General features: G+C 39.4%; 1 protein-coding gene across 2 annotated transcripts; it reads right to left on the reverse strand.

The window, feature by feature from the left end:
- Positions 1-325: 325 nt before the first annotated feature.
- On the reverse strand, positions 326-5,619 carry LOC308190225 (uncharacterized protein). Of its 2 annotated transcripts, XM_080581280.1 has the most exons (4): positions 5,185-5,619; positions 2,472-2,494; positions 1,774-1,915; positions 463-1,568 (listed from the first exon to the last, which is right to left on the reverse strand). In XM_080581280.1, exons 1-4 carry the CDS (start codon positions 5,191-5,193, stop codon positions 1,242-1,244), a joined length of 501 nt encoding a protein of 166 aa, XP_080437406.1. In that variant the 5' UTR covers positions 5,194-5,619; the 3' UTR covers positions 463-1,241. The 2 variants fall into 2 exon arrangements, 1 of the variants encoding a protein (XP_080437406.1); XR_013947015.1 differs by lacking the exons at positions 463-1,568; positions 5,185-5,619 and adding an exon at positions 326-384 and having other exon boundaries at positions 1,774-3,545.
- Positions 5,620-16,256: the final 10,637 nt, after the last annotated feature.

Consider the following 16,256-nt stretch of genomic DNA (forward strand, 5'->3'; position numbering starts at 1 on the left):
AAATTAAAATATAATCTAATTTTTTTAAGTGTTAAAGGATTGGAGAGGTATTCTGTATGAAAACAAACAAACAAACAAAACAAACAAAAAAATTTGGATTATACAGTTGGAGGATAAAAATGGACATTATTTGTGGAACCAGTGGTGCAGAGGAAAAATATAACAATAATGTATATCATCATTATGATTATTTAATTTCCTCATTGCATCTGAATAACACAGGAAAACAGGATGTTGAAGAAAAATACCAGGTTTTCAAGCTAACAGTTCTGCTTAGACTCTTTGCTTATTTGGCAAATATTACATAAAACTTATTTTATTCACCCACCTACTGAAGTTCAAAACCCAAAGGTATGAGAAGAAGGAAATCTTCTTTCAATTTAGCTAAAACACAAGAAAAAAGAGTCTGATTCCATCCATTGTAAATAGAGTTATGCAAGTTTTGTCTCAGATAAAAATCTTCTTTCACAGCAACCATTTCCAAAGGTATATTTGTGGATGATTCAGAGCAGAGAATAAGGGTTTCAACCACCCCTTTGGATGATAGCACTAGATGAATAGGATTTACCAGTATAAAATATTGTACGTGAGAAAAGTGAATATAATTTAAAATATTTTCTCTTTGTCTCATAGGATTCATGCCTTGCTTGTTAAGTATACCACTAGAGCTGGAAAATATATGACGTCTTTTTCTTGGGAAATTGTAGTCCCTCAAGTAGAAAACAAATTTTACCCTCCACAGTACTGTGTCTTTTTTTATTGTTTAGTCAATTAAATAATATAATGTTTTAATATAACTCCTGTGAATTTTAAAATTTCACCACTAACGTTCTTGCTATCCCATGAGTCCTCAAAGGTAACCAGAAGAAAATTGTTCATAATTTGAGAACAGAAAAAAATAGGTAATTCAATGAAGTTTTTTAACTTCATATTTTATTCATATTTATTTTATATGCAGAAAGCATTTTGATACAGAATGCACCTAAATACCTCATGAATTAATAGCCTAGGTTCATATACATTTCCTAATAGAAAATCTCTTTTTTACACCAAATTCTTAGAATTGTAAATCAGCAAATTCAATACAATATGAAGTACAGTAGACAACAACAATTAAAGCGAAGCAAAACAACAAAAAAATAAATAATAGAACAAAAATACCACCTTTCTGTGATTTATACTGTAATTTTTTTCAATAGAAGCCTCAGGCACTTTCAATTACATCCCACTCCCCTAGTTTTTCAACTCCCATATGTCAAGACTGCAAACAGGTGTTGTATTTTAGAAAGGCAAAACTCTCTCGCTTCAGGTAGGAGAGCTGAGTGAAGTATTTCATGTTGTTCCATGTTCTCAGAAAATCTCTGAACTACTGGAAAAGTTTCACAGTCAGAAAGTGGTAAGAGACATCTCCTCAAACTCATGTGTGAAGGATGAGAGGTCCGGAAGAGAGTGATTTTGAACTCACAGCGGTACCCTGTCTGTACTTCACACACTGTATGGGTAACATGCCCTTCCTCTGTGCTATGAACCTTATTGCCATCAACTTGTGTGAAAAGGTTGTGGTTTGCCTAAAGTGGGGAAGTTGTTTTATTTTTCGTGATATCCACATGAGCCAGCCCTTACAAGACTGTACTCTGTTGTGTAAAGGAGTGGAGAAACACCTGCTGATATCCACAGAGAAAGTCCCCACACCCCCACAGTATAACATGGGTAACACTTATGGTCCTTTAAGAAGAGAACACTGAAGACCCTTACTTCAAATTAAATACTCACCAAGAAACAGAAAGGACCTCGGAGAAAAGAGACCATGCAACATGTCCTCATGGGGTGGTGATCATGGTGTCTCATTACGTTGCTGTAAATGCAATTGCTGTCCCTCCTTGCCATTAATCCTTGATTACTCCAATGAAATACTCTATTAAATTAAAAAATTAATGTGAGAGTAAAATAGTGCAAATCAATTTACATGATGTTACAGCTGAATTTCTTTTTTTTTTTTTTTTTGGAAACTGCAGCTTTAACTTCATTTGAAATCCCATCCTGTCAGCAGTAGATAGCTTTCCATGATTAATACCCATTAAAAGTTTTGGAATACACACAAACACACAAATATATATATATACATATATATAAACACATACATACATACAGGAAAGATGAAGTCATTGCCAAAATGTTTCTTAGTAACTGCAGTCATTCACTCTGTGAACAACTAGATCATTAGTGAAGATTTTTGCTTGCCTCCTGTTCTGATAAGTTAACAAGCATAGTCATTTAGTTTTTTTCACTCTCATCACACTTAGGAGTAAGCTACTTTCTCCACCAGCATATTTTTTACTGACTTCATTATTCATCTGTTATTTCATTGGTGCACCTGAAGTTACTTTAGAGGTGTCAAACAACACCAGGCCCAGCAATTTTTGTTCTTCCAAATTTTTCCCACACTTGTCCCAGGAATACTGCATACATACCGAATTCTTGTTTCATCCTCTGGCTGATAGAAAAGCATTTGTTGTAGAGACTTGTTATTCATGCTTTTCTCTCCTGTTGCTGACAGAAACTTGTGATGAGTTCAGTGAGATTGCTTAGAGTTCCCACATCTGGAAACGCAGAGCTGATCAAGTCAGATGGTGTCAAAATTTTTGAGAAGCTGAACATATGATCCATGTATGATTGTACTGCCCTCCTTTTATCAGTGATGTTACAGATGGTTGTCATTAGGTCATATGTGCCTTTCTTCTCTCTGAATCTGCCCTTTAACTTCATGTGATCTTTTATCATATGGACAAAGACTTTGTTCTTCAGCAGAGTCTAGAAGACGTTAATGATTGTAATAACACTGCTGTGCTGTCTTTTCTTTGCTAAGGGCAAAAAGATTACCTTTGTCCAGTTAGTTTTCTGGCTACCCTGACATTGGTGAAAATTTCTCACGAGATCAGCTCTGATCATTGATTGTTTTTATCAGTTCTCATAACACACTAGCAACTGCTGTGGCTTCGTTTTTAAGAATGAGCACAATCTCAGTTCCTCTTACTCAGCTAACAGCTCTTGCTCTTTTTGTCATCATCCTATGTGGTGAACAGTTCTGATGAAGTATGTGGACAGATGCATTCAGCAAAATATGTAACATTAGTAGCTTTAAACACAGCTAATGTCTCTACAACTTGTCACAACTTTACAATTTAGCAGGTACTATATTCACACAATAAGAAACCATGACCTAAAGTTGTCTTAACATCTAATCATCACCTATGAAAAGAGAAAAAAAAAAAAAGAGAGAAAGAAAGAAAAACTGTATGAGTTAATGGGTAAGTGCAGGTATGCAAAAAGTTTAAAATAAAATAAAATAAAATAAAATAAAACAAAACAAAGTAAAACAAAACAAAATAAAATAAAATATAAAATAGTGCATTTTTTACATCATTACATTACTGTGATGGATTCTGAACCCATCCTACTTATTGGAGGTCATGATCGTGTCACTCCAGTTGGCAGGAAGAAAAGATAACTTTTCAAAGTAGCCAGATGAGGGAAAGCTGCATACTGACATTCTATATATGTGTGCGTATGTGTGTGTGTGTGTTTTTCTGAATGACATGGAAATGAGACATTGTTATGGCTTTTTGGTATGGTTGTATTATCTGGTATTATTCATAATTTCTGTAGCAGAATTCTTTTGAGTACTGATTCCAGTAATATAGGTAATTGATTTGACAATAAAAGCATGATGTGACTGGTGGTACATCACTCCTACTGACCAACCTTCAGATTTTGTCTAAGTTATATGCTCCAACAAGCTAACTTGGTCTGTGCAATTTTCAAAGCTCTTCTTTCTATAGCTGTCCTAGTCAACAGCCCTCAGCACATTCCTGTTTAGTAAATACAGAGAAACCTGATTCTCTGTTCTCAAGACTACAATTTGTGCTTGCCAACTTCAGTTGTATCTCATAGACATGACATCTATGTCCAAAGAGTATGCTTCTCAGTAGCAGAAATGATGAGGCCTGGGAACAGCATAACTGCTGGGTTGTTGATAGCAGCATAGACATATAAGGTAAGGTACCACAGATCACTCAAACACAGATTTATGTGTGCTTTGTCACTTCCTACCATCCCATTATTAGTTTCTGGTGTTGTCTATTTGCACATAACTCCTTTGTAAAACTACCTTGAATTTCTGGACTGTAGCTAGTTTGCACAACTGAGTAATCACAATACAGGAACTACAATAGCAGCAGTATTAGTCTGTGAATTTCCACTTTAACATTTAATTGGAATTGCATCAGTAGTGATGCAGAACACAGACACATACTTACACATACAGACAAAAAAAATGTTCAATAAATATTATTTCCTGTACTGGGAAGCAAGTAGAGCTTTGTATTTACATTGTCTATGAATGATGTCCATTCTAGTCCATTAGCAAATGAAGAAATATCTAGCAGGAATTAATATTTAAAATCATCAAACCTAAATAACATGAGTACAAGATTTTATATATATACATGTATATATATTTTTGGTTTTGTTTGTTTGTTTGTTTGTTTAATGACAGCCTATTGCACTGATAGCCCAATTATATTAATTTGCAACTAACTTTAGAATACCAGGAAAATTTCAAAGGACTGGAGGAGCCTTACACTGTCTATAGGAAATATAAAAATAAATAAATAAATAAAAGAATGACTGTGAGCTGAAATCAGAAATAATTTAAATTTGAATTAGAAATTTGGCAGTAAACTGTAACATTGAGGATAATTAATTACTAGAATAACCTTGTGGGAGGAATAAAACAGAATCCCCAGAGGAAGTACCCACTTGCTTTCCCTCTCCCCCACAGGAGTCTACATGCACTTCAGGATCTAGGTGGCCTCCTGGTTTGTATTAACACCAGTAGTGAATGATTCACCCAGTGCAGATCTTTGCGTCTTTTTTGTAGATCATCTTTTGTTAAAAATGATTTTTTGGATTTATTATAGGTGTTACTGAACAAAATTTAAAGGGCTGTGATATATAAGAAGTCTTATTAGAAGATTTAATAGTTTCTTTGGGGCTTTAACGTCAAAGTTGCAGGGACATGATTATTTTCTTATTACCCTTGTGGAAGGAATTTAACCTATTCCTACAAACTACAAGTATCTCCCATGGTTTCTCTTCATGCTCCTCACTATAATCACCGCTTACCACAGTCATTGAAGCCTTGTATTTTCTTGCTAGCAGATATTTCTGCTCTCAGTTTATATGTGTACTCCAAACAAACTAATACGCCTGCAGAAGAAAAACTTGAAAGACATAAATTAAGAATAACCAACAGTTATTAACAGGTCTATGTGAAACTTGAGCAGCAGTCCCCCATACCTGTTTGTCATTATAAATACACTCATTTCAGATATTTTAATTTTTATTTACAACTTTATTCACGCTTTTAAAAGTCTTAGAATATATGAAAAAATTATAGTAGTGTTCCCTGACAAAAGGGAAAATTCCTAGCTTACAAACCAATAAAGTTAAATTTTCACATTTGCTCCTAATATTGTTAGTTTCAACAACATAATTACAGTTAGATTTAAGGAAGAGGAGCTGTTTTACTTAATTTATGATGTTTAGATATTGTATCTGATATTACATCATAGTCAGTTTTTTTTTTTGTTTGTTTGTTTGTTTTTTCCTTGAGTCAAAAGAATCCATCCACTTAATCTTAATCTTTTACAATATGTATAATGGTTTTAGACCCAAGAAGATGTATTATATGCTCACAGTTGTATTCAACTGACAGACAATGACAGAATGAACAAAATCACCATGAAAAGGTCTTCCTCAAAAACATAAAAAAGGAGTCAGATACTTGTGTAGCCTTATTTCTGACCAGAGCTTTTACATAGAAGTAGCCAAATGGTCTATAGCCAGGTATAACTTTCTTCACCATGTAAGACTCAGACTGTTATGCCATGAAGGGGGGATGGAGAGCTGGGGAGAAATCAGCAATGTGGAAAACCTTTCACAGCATAAAAAAATGGTGATGGGCGGGAGGGTTAAGATGACAGGCTGACTGGGAGCTATGTGTGGTGAATATGAAAAGAGGCAGGAGCTCAGTGGTAGAAATACAGTGGTTGCTCCACTGAAAAAAACAAATAAATAAATAAATAAATAAAACAGTAAGCAAGGAGGATAATTGTGGAAAATTCTACAGGGGACTACAAGGGTTACTCACACCTCCTGCTTGATTTTTCCCATGAATTTTTGCATAGTGGGTTGTGACAGTGTAAACCGTCACACAAGAGGCAAATCTCTACAGCTGGCTCCAACTAGCCATCAAGCTTTCTAGGAACTGCTTATAGTGGGAGAGGCTGGAAGAAAGGGATGGATGGATGGATGGACAGGGTGTAGGGGTGGAAATGAAGCAGCAATACCTTAAGATCCAGCTTTTTCCAAGAGAAAGAAAAGCAAATCCAAGGTCCAAAAATAAATTTAAGTGGTATGTTGATTTTTTTTAAAAATAAGACATTAAAATTTATTTTTTTCTGAAGGAGTAGGATGTACCCATGAGTTAAAATAGAAGAAGGGTGTAAACTACATACTGAAAAACCTCTTTAAAGATGTTTAGCATTTTTTCTGTATTCTCCTAGTGTTAATCAATATATTAGTGTACTTCAAGATGTATAATTCACCTGGGAAATATGGAAATATTACAATTCAATCTAGAAGCAGACAAAAAATATATTAAATCTATAGAATATCTTTTCAGCTATGTCAGAACACAGCTTAACATTGTTACGGATCAGTAAAAAACTAGTAAATGATTTACTTTTTCATTTGCGACAGTTTGTGATAAATGTATTTATGATGTGTTTTTCATATTTCCCTAATCTACCTAAGTTTCAGAACACAACATTTTTTTGTTAAAATTTTCCTTCCATACAATAGCTTTTTGAAAAGTTGGTTTCTGGTCATTTAGAACATTCTCTACTACATATGACATGAACAATATATGGCATGGTCTTCAATACTTCTCCCAAAGCTTTAGAAAATATATCGTTCTGGATTCACTTCTGCAGCTGCTCAGAAGACATCTCAGGCAAAACTATAAAGGAAGTTTTATGATCTAACGTGAATAACGATTCCTTCCTCAACATAAATACCTCCATAAGGAAGAAGAAATGAAAAAGTATAAACCAATTTCTAATATTCCCACAAAATATTTCTTTAACATTCTACTAGTATAATTGATTAGAACCATTTTTAAAAAGCTTTCTAAGTATTCCAAATTTAACAAGTATGATTTACAGCTTCTCCTGAGTGCAGTGCCAATCTTATATGAAGTTGAAATACTTCACTTAATAAAAAACAACAACTATTGCTCATGTCAAGCAAAAGAAAGCATAAAAATGTTTAAAGGTTTTAATGGTTTTCTCCAAAGCAGTAATATATCAAACACTAAAAAATGTAAAATTATTCAGAAACAGATAAAAAAGATTTGTTAAATACACATTACATTTTTCTCTTTAAAGCAACTGCTAACATTAGAAATAGTTTGCCTTTAACAAAAAGTCCAGAATTCTTTCTTTAACTGATCAGCTTTGTACATTTTAAACATTTAGCAAATACAATCATTTTTCCACATTAATTTGAGAAACATTATGTTATGGTCAGTTAATTAAATGTGTACTTCTAGTGAGAATAATCTTTTTTCATTAAATCATTACTTCCAGGGTTTTTTCAAGACATTCAAACTTTAATTACTAATATACCAGTGTTTCTTAGAGTTTTGTCACAATTTTTCTGTCTCTGAGTACTTTACTATTGCCTATGCTGTTAAAAAAAAAAAAAAAAGTTGCTGTACAATTTACAGTTTGAGTACTTCTGCAATTTTTTTTTTCCTAACTTTCATTTTTTAAATCTGTAATGAACCATTTTTTAATTACAGAATCACAGAATGGTTGAGGTTGGAAGGGACCTCTGGAGATCATCTAGTCCAAACCCACTGCCAAGCAAGGTCACCTAGAGCTCATTGCACAGGGTCACATCCAGGCAGATTTTGCATATCTCCAGAGATGGGGAACCCACAACCTCTCTGAGCAACCTTTTCCAGTGCTCTGTCACCCTCACAGTAAAGAATTGTTTTCTCATATTCAGCTGAAACTTCCTGTATTTCAGTTTGTGTCTGTTGCTTCTTGTCCTGTTGCTGAGCACCACTGAAAAGAGTCTGACTCCATCCCCTTGACACCCTCCCTTCACATATTTATACACATTTATAAGATCCCCTCTCAGCGTTCTCTTCTCCAAGCTAAACAGACCCAGCTTTCTCAGTCTCTCCTTGCATGACAGATGCTCAAGTCTAATCATCATAGTAGTTGTCTTCTGGATTTGCACCAGTATGTCCATGTCCCTCTTGTACTCAGGAGCCCAGAACTGGACACGGTACTTCAGGTGTGGCCTCACTAGGCTGAGTAACGTTTTGTACATTAAATTTTGAACTTAATGTTTTGTAGTTACATTTTCCTCTCTGATTTTCATATGCAGTTTCCCCACTCTTTATGAGCATGTAAGTCACATACAATGCTGTTAGCCATTGGCTTCATATTGTGATAGTAATCTTTTCTTCAAAATGAAGAAATGAACCTATGTTCATTATAGTTTTAGCTTTCAAGATCCAATGATATTGAATATCCAATGATACAATATATTCTTTCACCATATTTATGAAAAACAGTGATTATTTTGCATGTGATACAAACCAGAGAACTCCATAATCATGTAATTTTCTCAATTTTATTACTTAATGGTGTGTGTATAACTCTTGGCAATTATCTCCAATATTGCATTCTCATTTTGCCTGGAATATTTCTAGAGATGGTCACAATTAACCAAATGACTTTTTTTTTTTTTTTTTCCAAAATCTTTGGGCTTAATTGAAACTTATTATTTGTTCATTGATTATCATGTTTTCTATTTACCATATTCACTGTCAAAAAATAAATCTAACATCCAAATAATTTTATTATTTCTTTTATGCTATTTCTCTTTAAACTAAATTGTTTGAAACTGATATTCATATATAGACAGAATGTTGTTGTGATAAATAATATAATAATATTGATAATGCTGTGATAAATAAGTTCTTCTTGGCATGTGATTAGGATAACTATGTTACAAATGAAGAGGAAAGCCATTATGAGCTGTATAAGACACCTAAACTGTCAGAAATATTCTTTATGATGCTACTGATTTTCCCAGGATTTGAGGGTGTATTTTGTTCACTGGTTGGTTTGCAAGGGAGATATATGGGCCAGTATCACATTTAACTGAATAAGAACAAAGGATATGAGTTGCACAAGTTTTAAGAATATTTTTATAGACTGTATTAAAACATATATTAAAATATGTTTTAAGAATATTGAAATCCCTGGAGTAAGTAGAACCTTGTGACATTGTTCTGCTTCACTCAACCAGAACTCACACCCCAAAACCCAAAACACAGGACACTAAGCTTTCATTACTCCTTAGTTCAAGGAAAAAAATATCAAGTAATGTATTTCTAATCTTTTTTTCAGTATGACTGAATTTTCATTGTACAATTCCTATAATTTTTAATATATTTTAAATATTCTCACTGTTCTGCTAGTCTTTGAATAAGTTGTTCTGTTTTCCTTTTTAAATTTTTTTTCTTTTTCTTTTTCTTTTTGTTTTTCTTCTGTTTGCCGTATTATGTTTAATAAAGTATGTAAGAGCCAGTTGTCACCTCCTGAAACACATTTTGGGGGATCCAATAAAAAGCTCTTACTTGGAAGCTTCCAAAATGATCTGTTCCTGAGATATCAATCCAGAAATCTGTAATTTTTATGGTTTAGTTTTGAAAGGGGTTCAACTTTTGTTGTTGTTGTTTGTCTGTTCTAACTCTCTAATACTTCCTCTTTTTTCTGCTTTTTATGGCAAGGAACAAGGAATTTAGGCAAAGGGAGGTATTTGTATCCATTTTTAATATCACTCTGTGCAATTAGCTGTCAGCTGCATGCAATACAAAATCCAGAAATGATGTATAAACCTACCACATAGACATGTTATTTGGTAGAATGATCAGGTGTTTTACTAACAGGTATTTTATGTCTTATGTTAAGACATATCTGAATTGTCATCTCTAGGTTTTGGTGCTGACATAATCAGCAGCAATTAAGAATCGCTGGAACTAGAGACAAGTTTTTTTGTTTTCTTTTCTTTTTTTTTTCTTTTCAATCTGATCCTTCTTTCCTTCTTTCTGAAGCATTTTTACACGGCAGATTAACCCACAAAGTGTACTGTCATCTTGTGCAGCTGTCCTATCATATTGTGCTTCAGAACCTGAATTTTACACCAAGCACAATGAGTTTCTCCAGACTTTATGTCTGGAAAAAAAAAAAAAAAAAAAAAAGTGGTTTCTAATTACATTGTGTGAATTACATTAATTACTAATTACAATAATACTATATAATACAATAATAGTAATACTATTAATTGCTAATTACATTGTGTGAATGTACATTGTGTAAATTATGCTTTTTTAAAGAGCACCTGATTTAAAAAAAAAAAAAAAAAAACCTCTATATTTACTTTTCTGCAGCTTGGAAGGTGTTATAAGTCCAGAAATACAACACTGGGTAATGGTTTTCCAATCATGCCCTTGTCTGGTTCCTGCATCCCAGTATTTGTCCCTGTAAATTTGATTCACTGCACACAGTATGCAGTAAACAAACACAGAATCATAGAATCATAAAGGTTGGAAAAGACCTTCAATATCATCTGGTCTAGCCATTCCCCTAGCATCAATATTAACTACTAAACTATGTCTCTAAGTACCACATCCAACCTTTTCTTAAACGCCCCCAGGGACAGTGACACCACCACCTCCCTGGGCAAACCATTCCAATGCCCGACTACTCTTTCTGAGAAGAAGTATCTCCAAATTTCCAACCTAACCTCCCCTGGAGCAACTTGAGGATATTCTCTCTTGTCCTATCTCTAGTTTTCTGCGAGAAGAGGCTGACACCCAGCTCCCCACAACTTCTTTTCAGGTAGCTGTAGAGAGCAATATGGTCTTCCCTGAGCCTCCTCTTCTCCAGACTAAACAGCCCCAGTTCCCTCAGCTGTTCCTCATAGGACTTGTGTTCCAGGCCTTTCAACAGCTTCGTAACCCTTCTCTGGACATGCTCCAGGGCCTTGATGTCTTTCTTGTAGTGGGGGCCCAAAACTGAACACAGTACTCTAGGTGTGGCCTCACCAGAGCAGAGTACAGGGGAACGATCACCTCCCTGGTCCTGCTGCCCACACTATTCCTGATACAAGCCAGGATGCCATTGGCCACCTTGGCCACCTGGGCACGCTGCTGGCTCATCTTCAGGCAAGCATGGAGCAAGACACCCAGATCCTTTTCTTCTGCACAGCTTTCCAGCCACCCTATTGCAAGCCTGTAGCAGTGCATGGGGTTGATGTGACTAAATTGTAGGACCCGGAACTTAGATGTGTTGATCCTCATCACCTTGGCCTCTGCCTATCAATCCAATCTGCCCAGGTCCCTGTGCAGGGCCTTTCTACCCTCCAGAAGATCAACACTTCCCCCTGAACATCAATATAATGCCTCAAATTTTATTTAGAATCATAGAATATCCTGAGTTGGAAGGGACCCATAAGGATCATCAAGTCCAACTCCTGGCACAGCACAGGTCTACCCAAAACTTTAGACCATGCGACTAAGTGCACAGTCCAAACTCTTCTTAACAGGTGCAGTGACTTAACAGTCACTTAACTGTTGCTTCTTAACAGACAGGTGCAGCGACTACTTCACTGGGGAGCCTGTTCCAGTGTGCGACCATCCTCTCAGTGAAGAACCTCTTCCTGATGTCCAGCCTAAACTTCCCCTGCCTCAGCTTCACACCATTCCCGCGGGTCCTATCACTGGTGATAACAGAGAATAGGTCACTTGCCTCTTCACTCCCCCTCGCGAGGAAGTTGTAGACTGCGATGAGGTCCCCCCTCAGCCTCCTCTTCTCCAGGCTGAACAGGCCAAGTGACCTCAGCTGCTCCTCATATGTCTTCCCCTCTAGGCCCTTCACCATCTTTGTCACCCTCCTCTGGACACTCTCCAACAGTTTAATGTCCTTTTTGTACTGTATTGCCCAGAACTGCACACAGTACTCGAGGTGAGGCTGCACCAGCGCAGAATAGAGCAGGACAATCACTTCCCTCCACCGACTAGCAATGCCGTGCTTGATGCATCCCAGGACACAGTTGGCCCTCCTGGCTGCCAGGGCACACTGCTGGCTCATATTCAACTTGCTGTCAACCACAACCCCCACATCCTTCTCTGAGGGGCTGCTCTCCAGCGTCTCGTCGCCCAGTCTGTACGTATAGCCACGGTTGCCCCGTCCCAGGTGCAGGACCCGGCACTTGCTTTTGTTAAACCTCATGTGTTTGGTGATCGCCCAGCTCTCCAATCTGTCCAGATCTCTCTGCAAAGGCCTTTCCACCCTCATCCGAGTCCACAACTCCTCCAAGTTTGGTGTTGTCGGCAAATTTGCTCAAAACACCTTCTAGTCCTACATCCAAATCATTTATAAAAATATTGAAGAGGACTGGCCCTAAAATGGAGCCTTGAGGGACCCCACTAGTGACCATCCGCCAGCCATATGTGGCCCCATTTGCCACAACCCTTTGAGCCCTGCCTGTCAGCCAATTGCTCACCCATTGTATGATGTTTTTGTTAAGTTGTATGCTGGACATTTTGTCCAGTAGGATCCTATGGGAAACCATGTCAAAAGCTTTGCTGAAGTCCAAAAAGATCACATCAGCTGGTTTCCCTTGATCGACTAGATGGGTGATCTTATCATAAAAGGAAATCAAATTTGTTAGGCAGTACCTACCCCTCATGAACCCATGTTGGCTGGGACCAATGACTACATTGTCCCTCAGGTGCACTTCAGTAACTTCAAGGATAATCTTCTCCATAATTTTACCAGGCACTGACGTGAGACTGACAGGCCTGTAATTGCTAGGGTCTTCTTTCTTACCCTTCTTGAAAATTGGCACAACATTTGCCAACTTCCAGTCCAATGGGACATCTCCAAATTCCCAAGATCGTTGAAAAATAATTGAGAGAGGTCCCACAATGATGTCAGCCAGCTCTTTAAGCACCCTGGGATGAATCCCATCCGGACCCATGGACTTGTATGGATCCAGGTGGAGCAGAAAATCCCGCACACGTTCAGGGTCAGTTGGGAGTTTGTCATTTCCACTGTCATGGTCCTCCAGCCCAGGGCACCCTGGGTCCCGAAGCCCATCATCAGCATTGAAGACGGAGGCAAAGAAGGCGTTAAACGTCTCTGCTTTGCCTATGTCATTGTCTGTGAGGTGACCTTCCCCATCTAGTAGCGGACCTGTGTTTTCTTTGGTTCTCCTTTTTCTGTTCACACATCTAAAAGAAAAAACACTTTTTATTGTCTCCCACAGACCTGGCCAGCTTCAACTCTAATTGGGCTTTGGCCACATGAATTTTCTCTCTACAAACACAAACAGCATCCCTGTATTCCTTCCTCATCGCCTGACCCTCCTTCCAGCAGCTGTAAAGTTTCTTTTTTCGCCTAAGCTCTAGTAGATCCCTTGTCAGCCAGGCCAGCCTTCTGCCCTCCTTGCCTGACTTCCGATATTTTGGAATCTCCTGATCCTGTGTTTTTAGGAGGCAGTGCTTAAAGACTGACCAGCACTGATAGATGCTAATGCCTTCAAAAGCAGTTTCCCAGGGGACCTTGTTAACTAGTTCCCTGAGCAGCCTGAAGTCTGCTTTCCCCATATCCAGGGCTGAAGTTTTGGTGGCAGTTTTCCTTCTGTCACCACAAATTCTAAACTCAACCACTTCATGGTCACTATGACCGAGACGGCCGCCAATTGCCATGTCTCCCACAAGACCCTTTCTGTTCCCCAGCAACATATCTAGGAGGGCATCTTTCCTAGATGGCTCTCTTAGCACCTGCACCAAGAAGTTATCATCTAGGTGCTTTATGAACCTTCTGGACTTGCTCATGTCAGCCGTGTGGTGATTCCAGTTGATGTCTAGGAAGTTGAAATCCCCCATAAGGACAAGGAGAGTTGATCTCGAGGCATCTCTTAGTTCTGCAAATAATAATTCATCGGTGTTGTCATCCTGGCCAGGTAGTCTGTAATAGACTCCCACAACGACATCCCCTTTATTTGTTCGTCCCTTAATCCTTACCCAGAGGCTCTCATCTTTGCCATCGCCAACTTGAAGTTCCACACAGTCCAGCCCATGTTTCACATACATTGCCACCCCGCCACCTCGCCTACCCTGCCTGTCCCTCTTGAAGAGCCTGTAACCACCTATTGCAACACACCAGCCACAGGACTCATCCCACCAGGTTTCGCTTATGCCAGTGACGTCGTAGCTGTGGGACTGGGCCAAGACTTCTAGCTCATCCATTTTATTCCTCATACTGCGTGCATTTGTGTAGAAGCACTTCAAATGCGCCTCCCTACATGCAACACCTTGTGTAGCCAATACAAGGGCCTCACTAGAACACAGTCCCTCTGATTCTAGCACACCATCCCTTAGCTCATCACCGGCGTGCCTGGTTTTATCCCCTTCCCCCTTCGACTCTAGTTTAAAGCCCTATCTATCAGCCCTGCCAACTCCTGAGCAAAAATCCTCACCCCTCTCTGAGAAAGGCGCATCCCATCTGGAGCCAGCAGGCCCGGTGTCATGTAGACCTTCCCATGATCGAAAAACCCAAAATTCTACTGGTTGCACCAGTCCTGAAGCCACGTGTTAATGTGATGAGTCTGCTTGTCAGCATCAATCCCCCCTATCAGAAGGACAGAGGCAAACACAACCTGTGTCCCTGATCCTTTAAGTAGTCGCCCCAAAGCCCTAAAGTCCCTTTTGATTGCTCTCGGACTTCTTGTTGCTACCTCGTCATTACTAGCCTGAAAGACCAGTAGCGGGTAGTAGTCAGTGGGCTGTACCAGGCACTTGACTTTCTTAGCAAAGTCTCTCACCTGAGCCCCAGGGAGGCAACAGATTTTCTGTGGGTTGGGTCCGGTCGGCATATTGGGCCCTCTGTCCCTTTCAAAAGGGAGTCCCCCATGACAATAACCCTTCTTTCTTTTTTGACAGTTGATGTAGCAATGCGGGGGGTAGGTTGCCTTGCCTTAGGCACCCTCTCCAACTGGGACGGGCTTTCGTCTACTTCGTTGTTTTGACTGTCGTGTGCTAGACCCTCATACCTGTTATATAAGGGTAGATGGGAAGGTGAGGTGGGCAGGGACAGGGCTCGCCTACCACCCCGAACAGGAACCTGCCTCCATTCCCCCCCTTGGCCTAGGTCTCCTCCTACTGCCTGGCGGGATGAGGGAACTTTTGTCTTCTGTGTAGCAGGAGACATTTGTGCTGTGGCAGGCTCATGAGTCTGTCTCAGAGAGGGTGGAGTACACCTCCACCAGTCAATTTCCCTCTCTGACTCTCCGATGCTCCTGCGCCTGCTCACCTCCTCCCGAAGCTCCGCTACCTGGCTGAGCAGCTCTTCAATCTGGGCACACCTGCCACAGGCATACCCATTGCTGCTGCTGTCGGATACCGACAGAAGACTCAGGCACACCCTGCAGCCCAAGACCTGGATGGTTGCATGTTTCCCCGAGCCCTCTGTCTGAGTAGCCACATCAGTGACTGCGGCTGGAGAGGCCACAAGAGATGTGGAGGCCATGGTTTTCTGCCTGGTTGATACCATGACCAGGTTCCTCGCAGGCAGGTTACAAGTACCAAAGGGAAAGACCGCTGCAAAAGAGCGGCGAGGGACCCTCCCTGCTCGCCCTGCCTGCGTGAACTGCTGTGCAAACTGCCCCGTCCAGCCCTTCTGACACACCACACCCTGTTTGCCCATCCTGTTCACCGTGGTCCTGGTCGCTCCTGCTTCCTAGGGGCTGCTTTTGAACGGCCGGGGAGGGGACACTGCTGGCTCCGCCTACACCTCATCAGCCTCCCTCGCGAGGGCTGCCGGGTCCTGGCGGCTCCCTCGGCTGCTTCGAGTGGCCTCAATGCCAAAAAAAAAGCCCTAAAAAGCCCTGCCTGTCTCGATCCCCCGCTCTGCCGCAGAACGCGTCTGCCCTGGAGCTGATCGCCTTGGCAAGTTTAATTTCTTAATTTCAGTTTAAATTCCTCAGTTCATGTACCTCTCATTTGCCACTCTAGTGGTACTTCTATTTTTGGATTTGGAAGTGAA

Source organism: Anser brachyrhynchus (assembly GCF_964034855.1).
Source record: "Anser brachyrhynchus genome assembly, chromosome: 2".
Taxonomy (NCBI): domain Eukaryota; kingdom Metazoa; phylum Chordata; class Aves; order Anseriformes; family Anatidae; genus Anser; species Anser brachyrhynchus.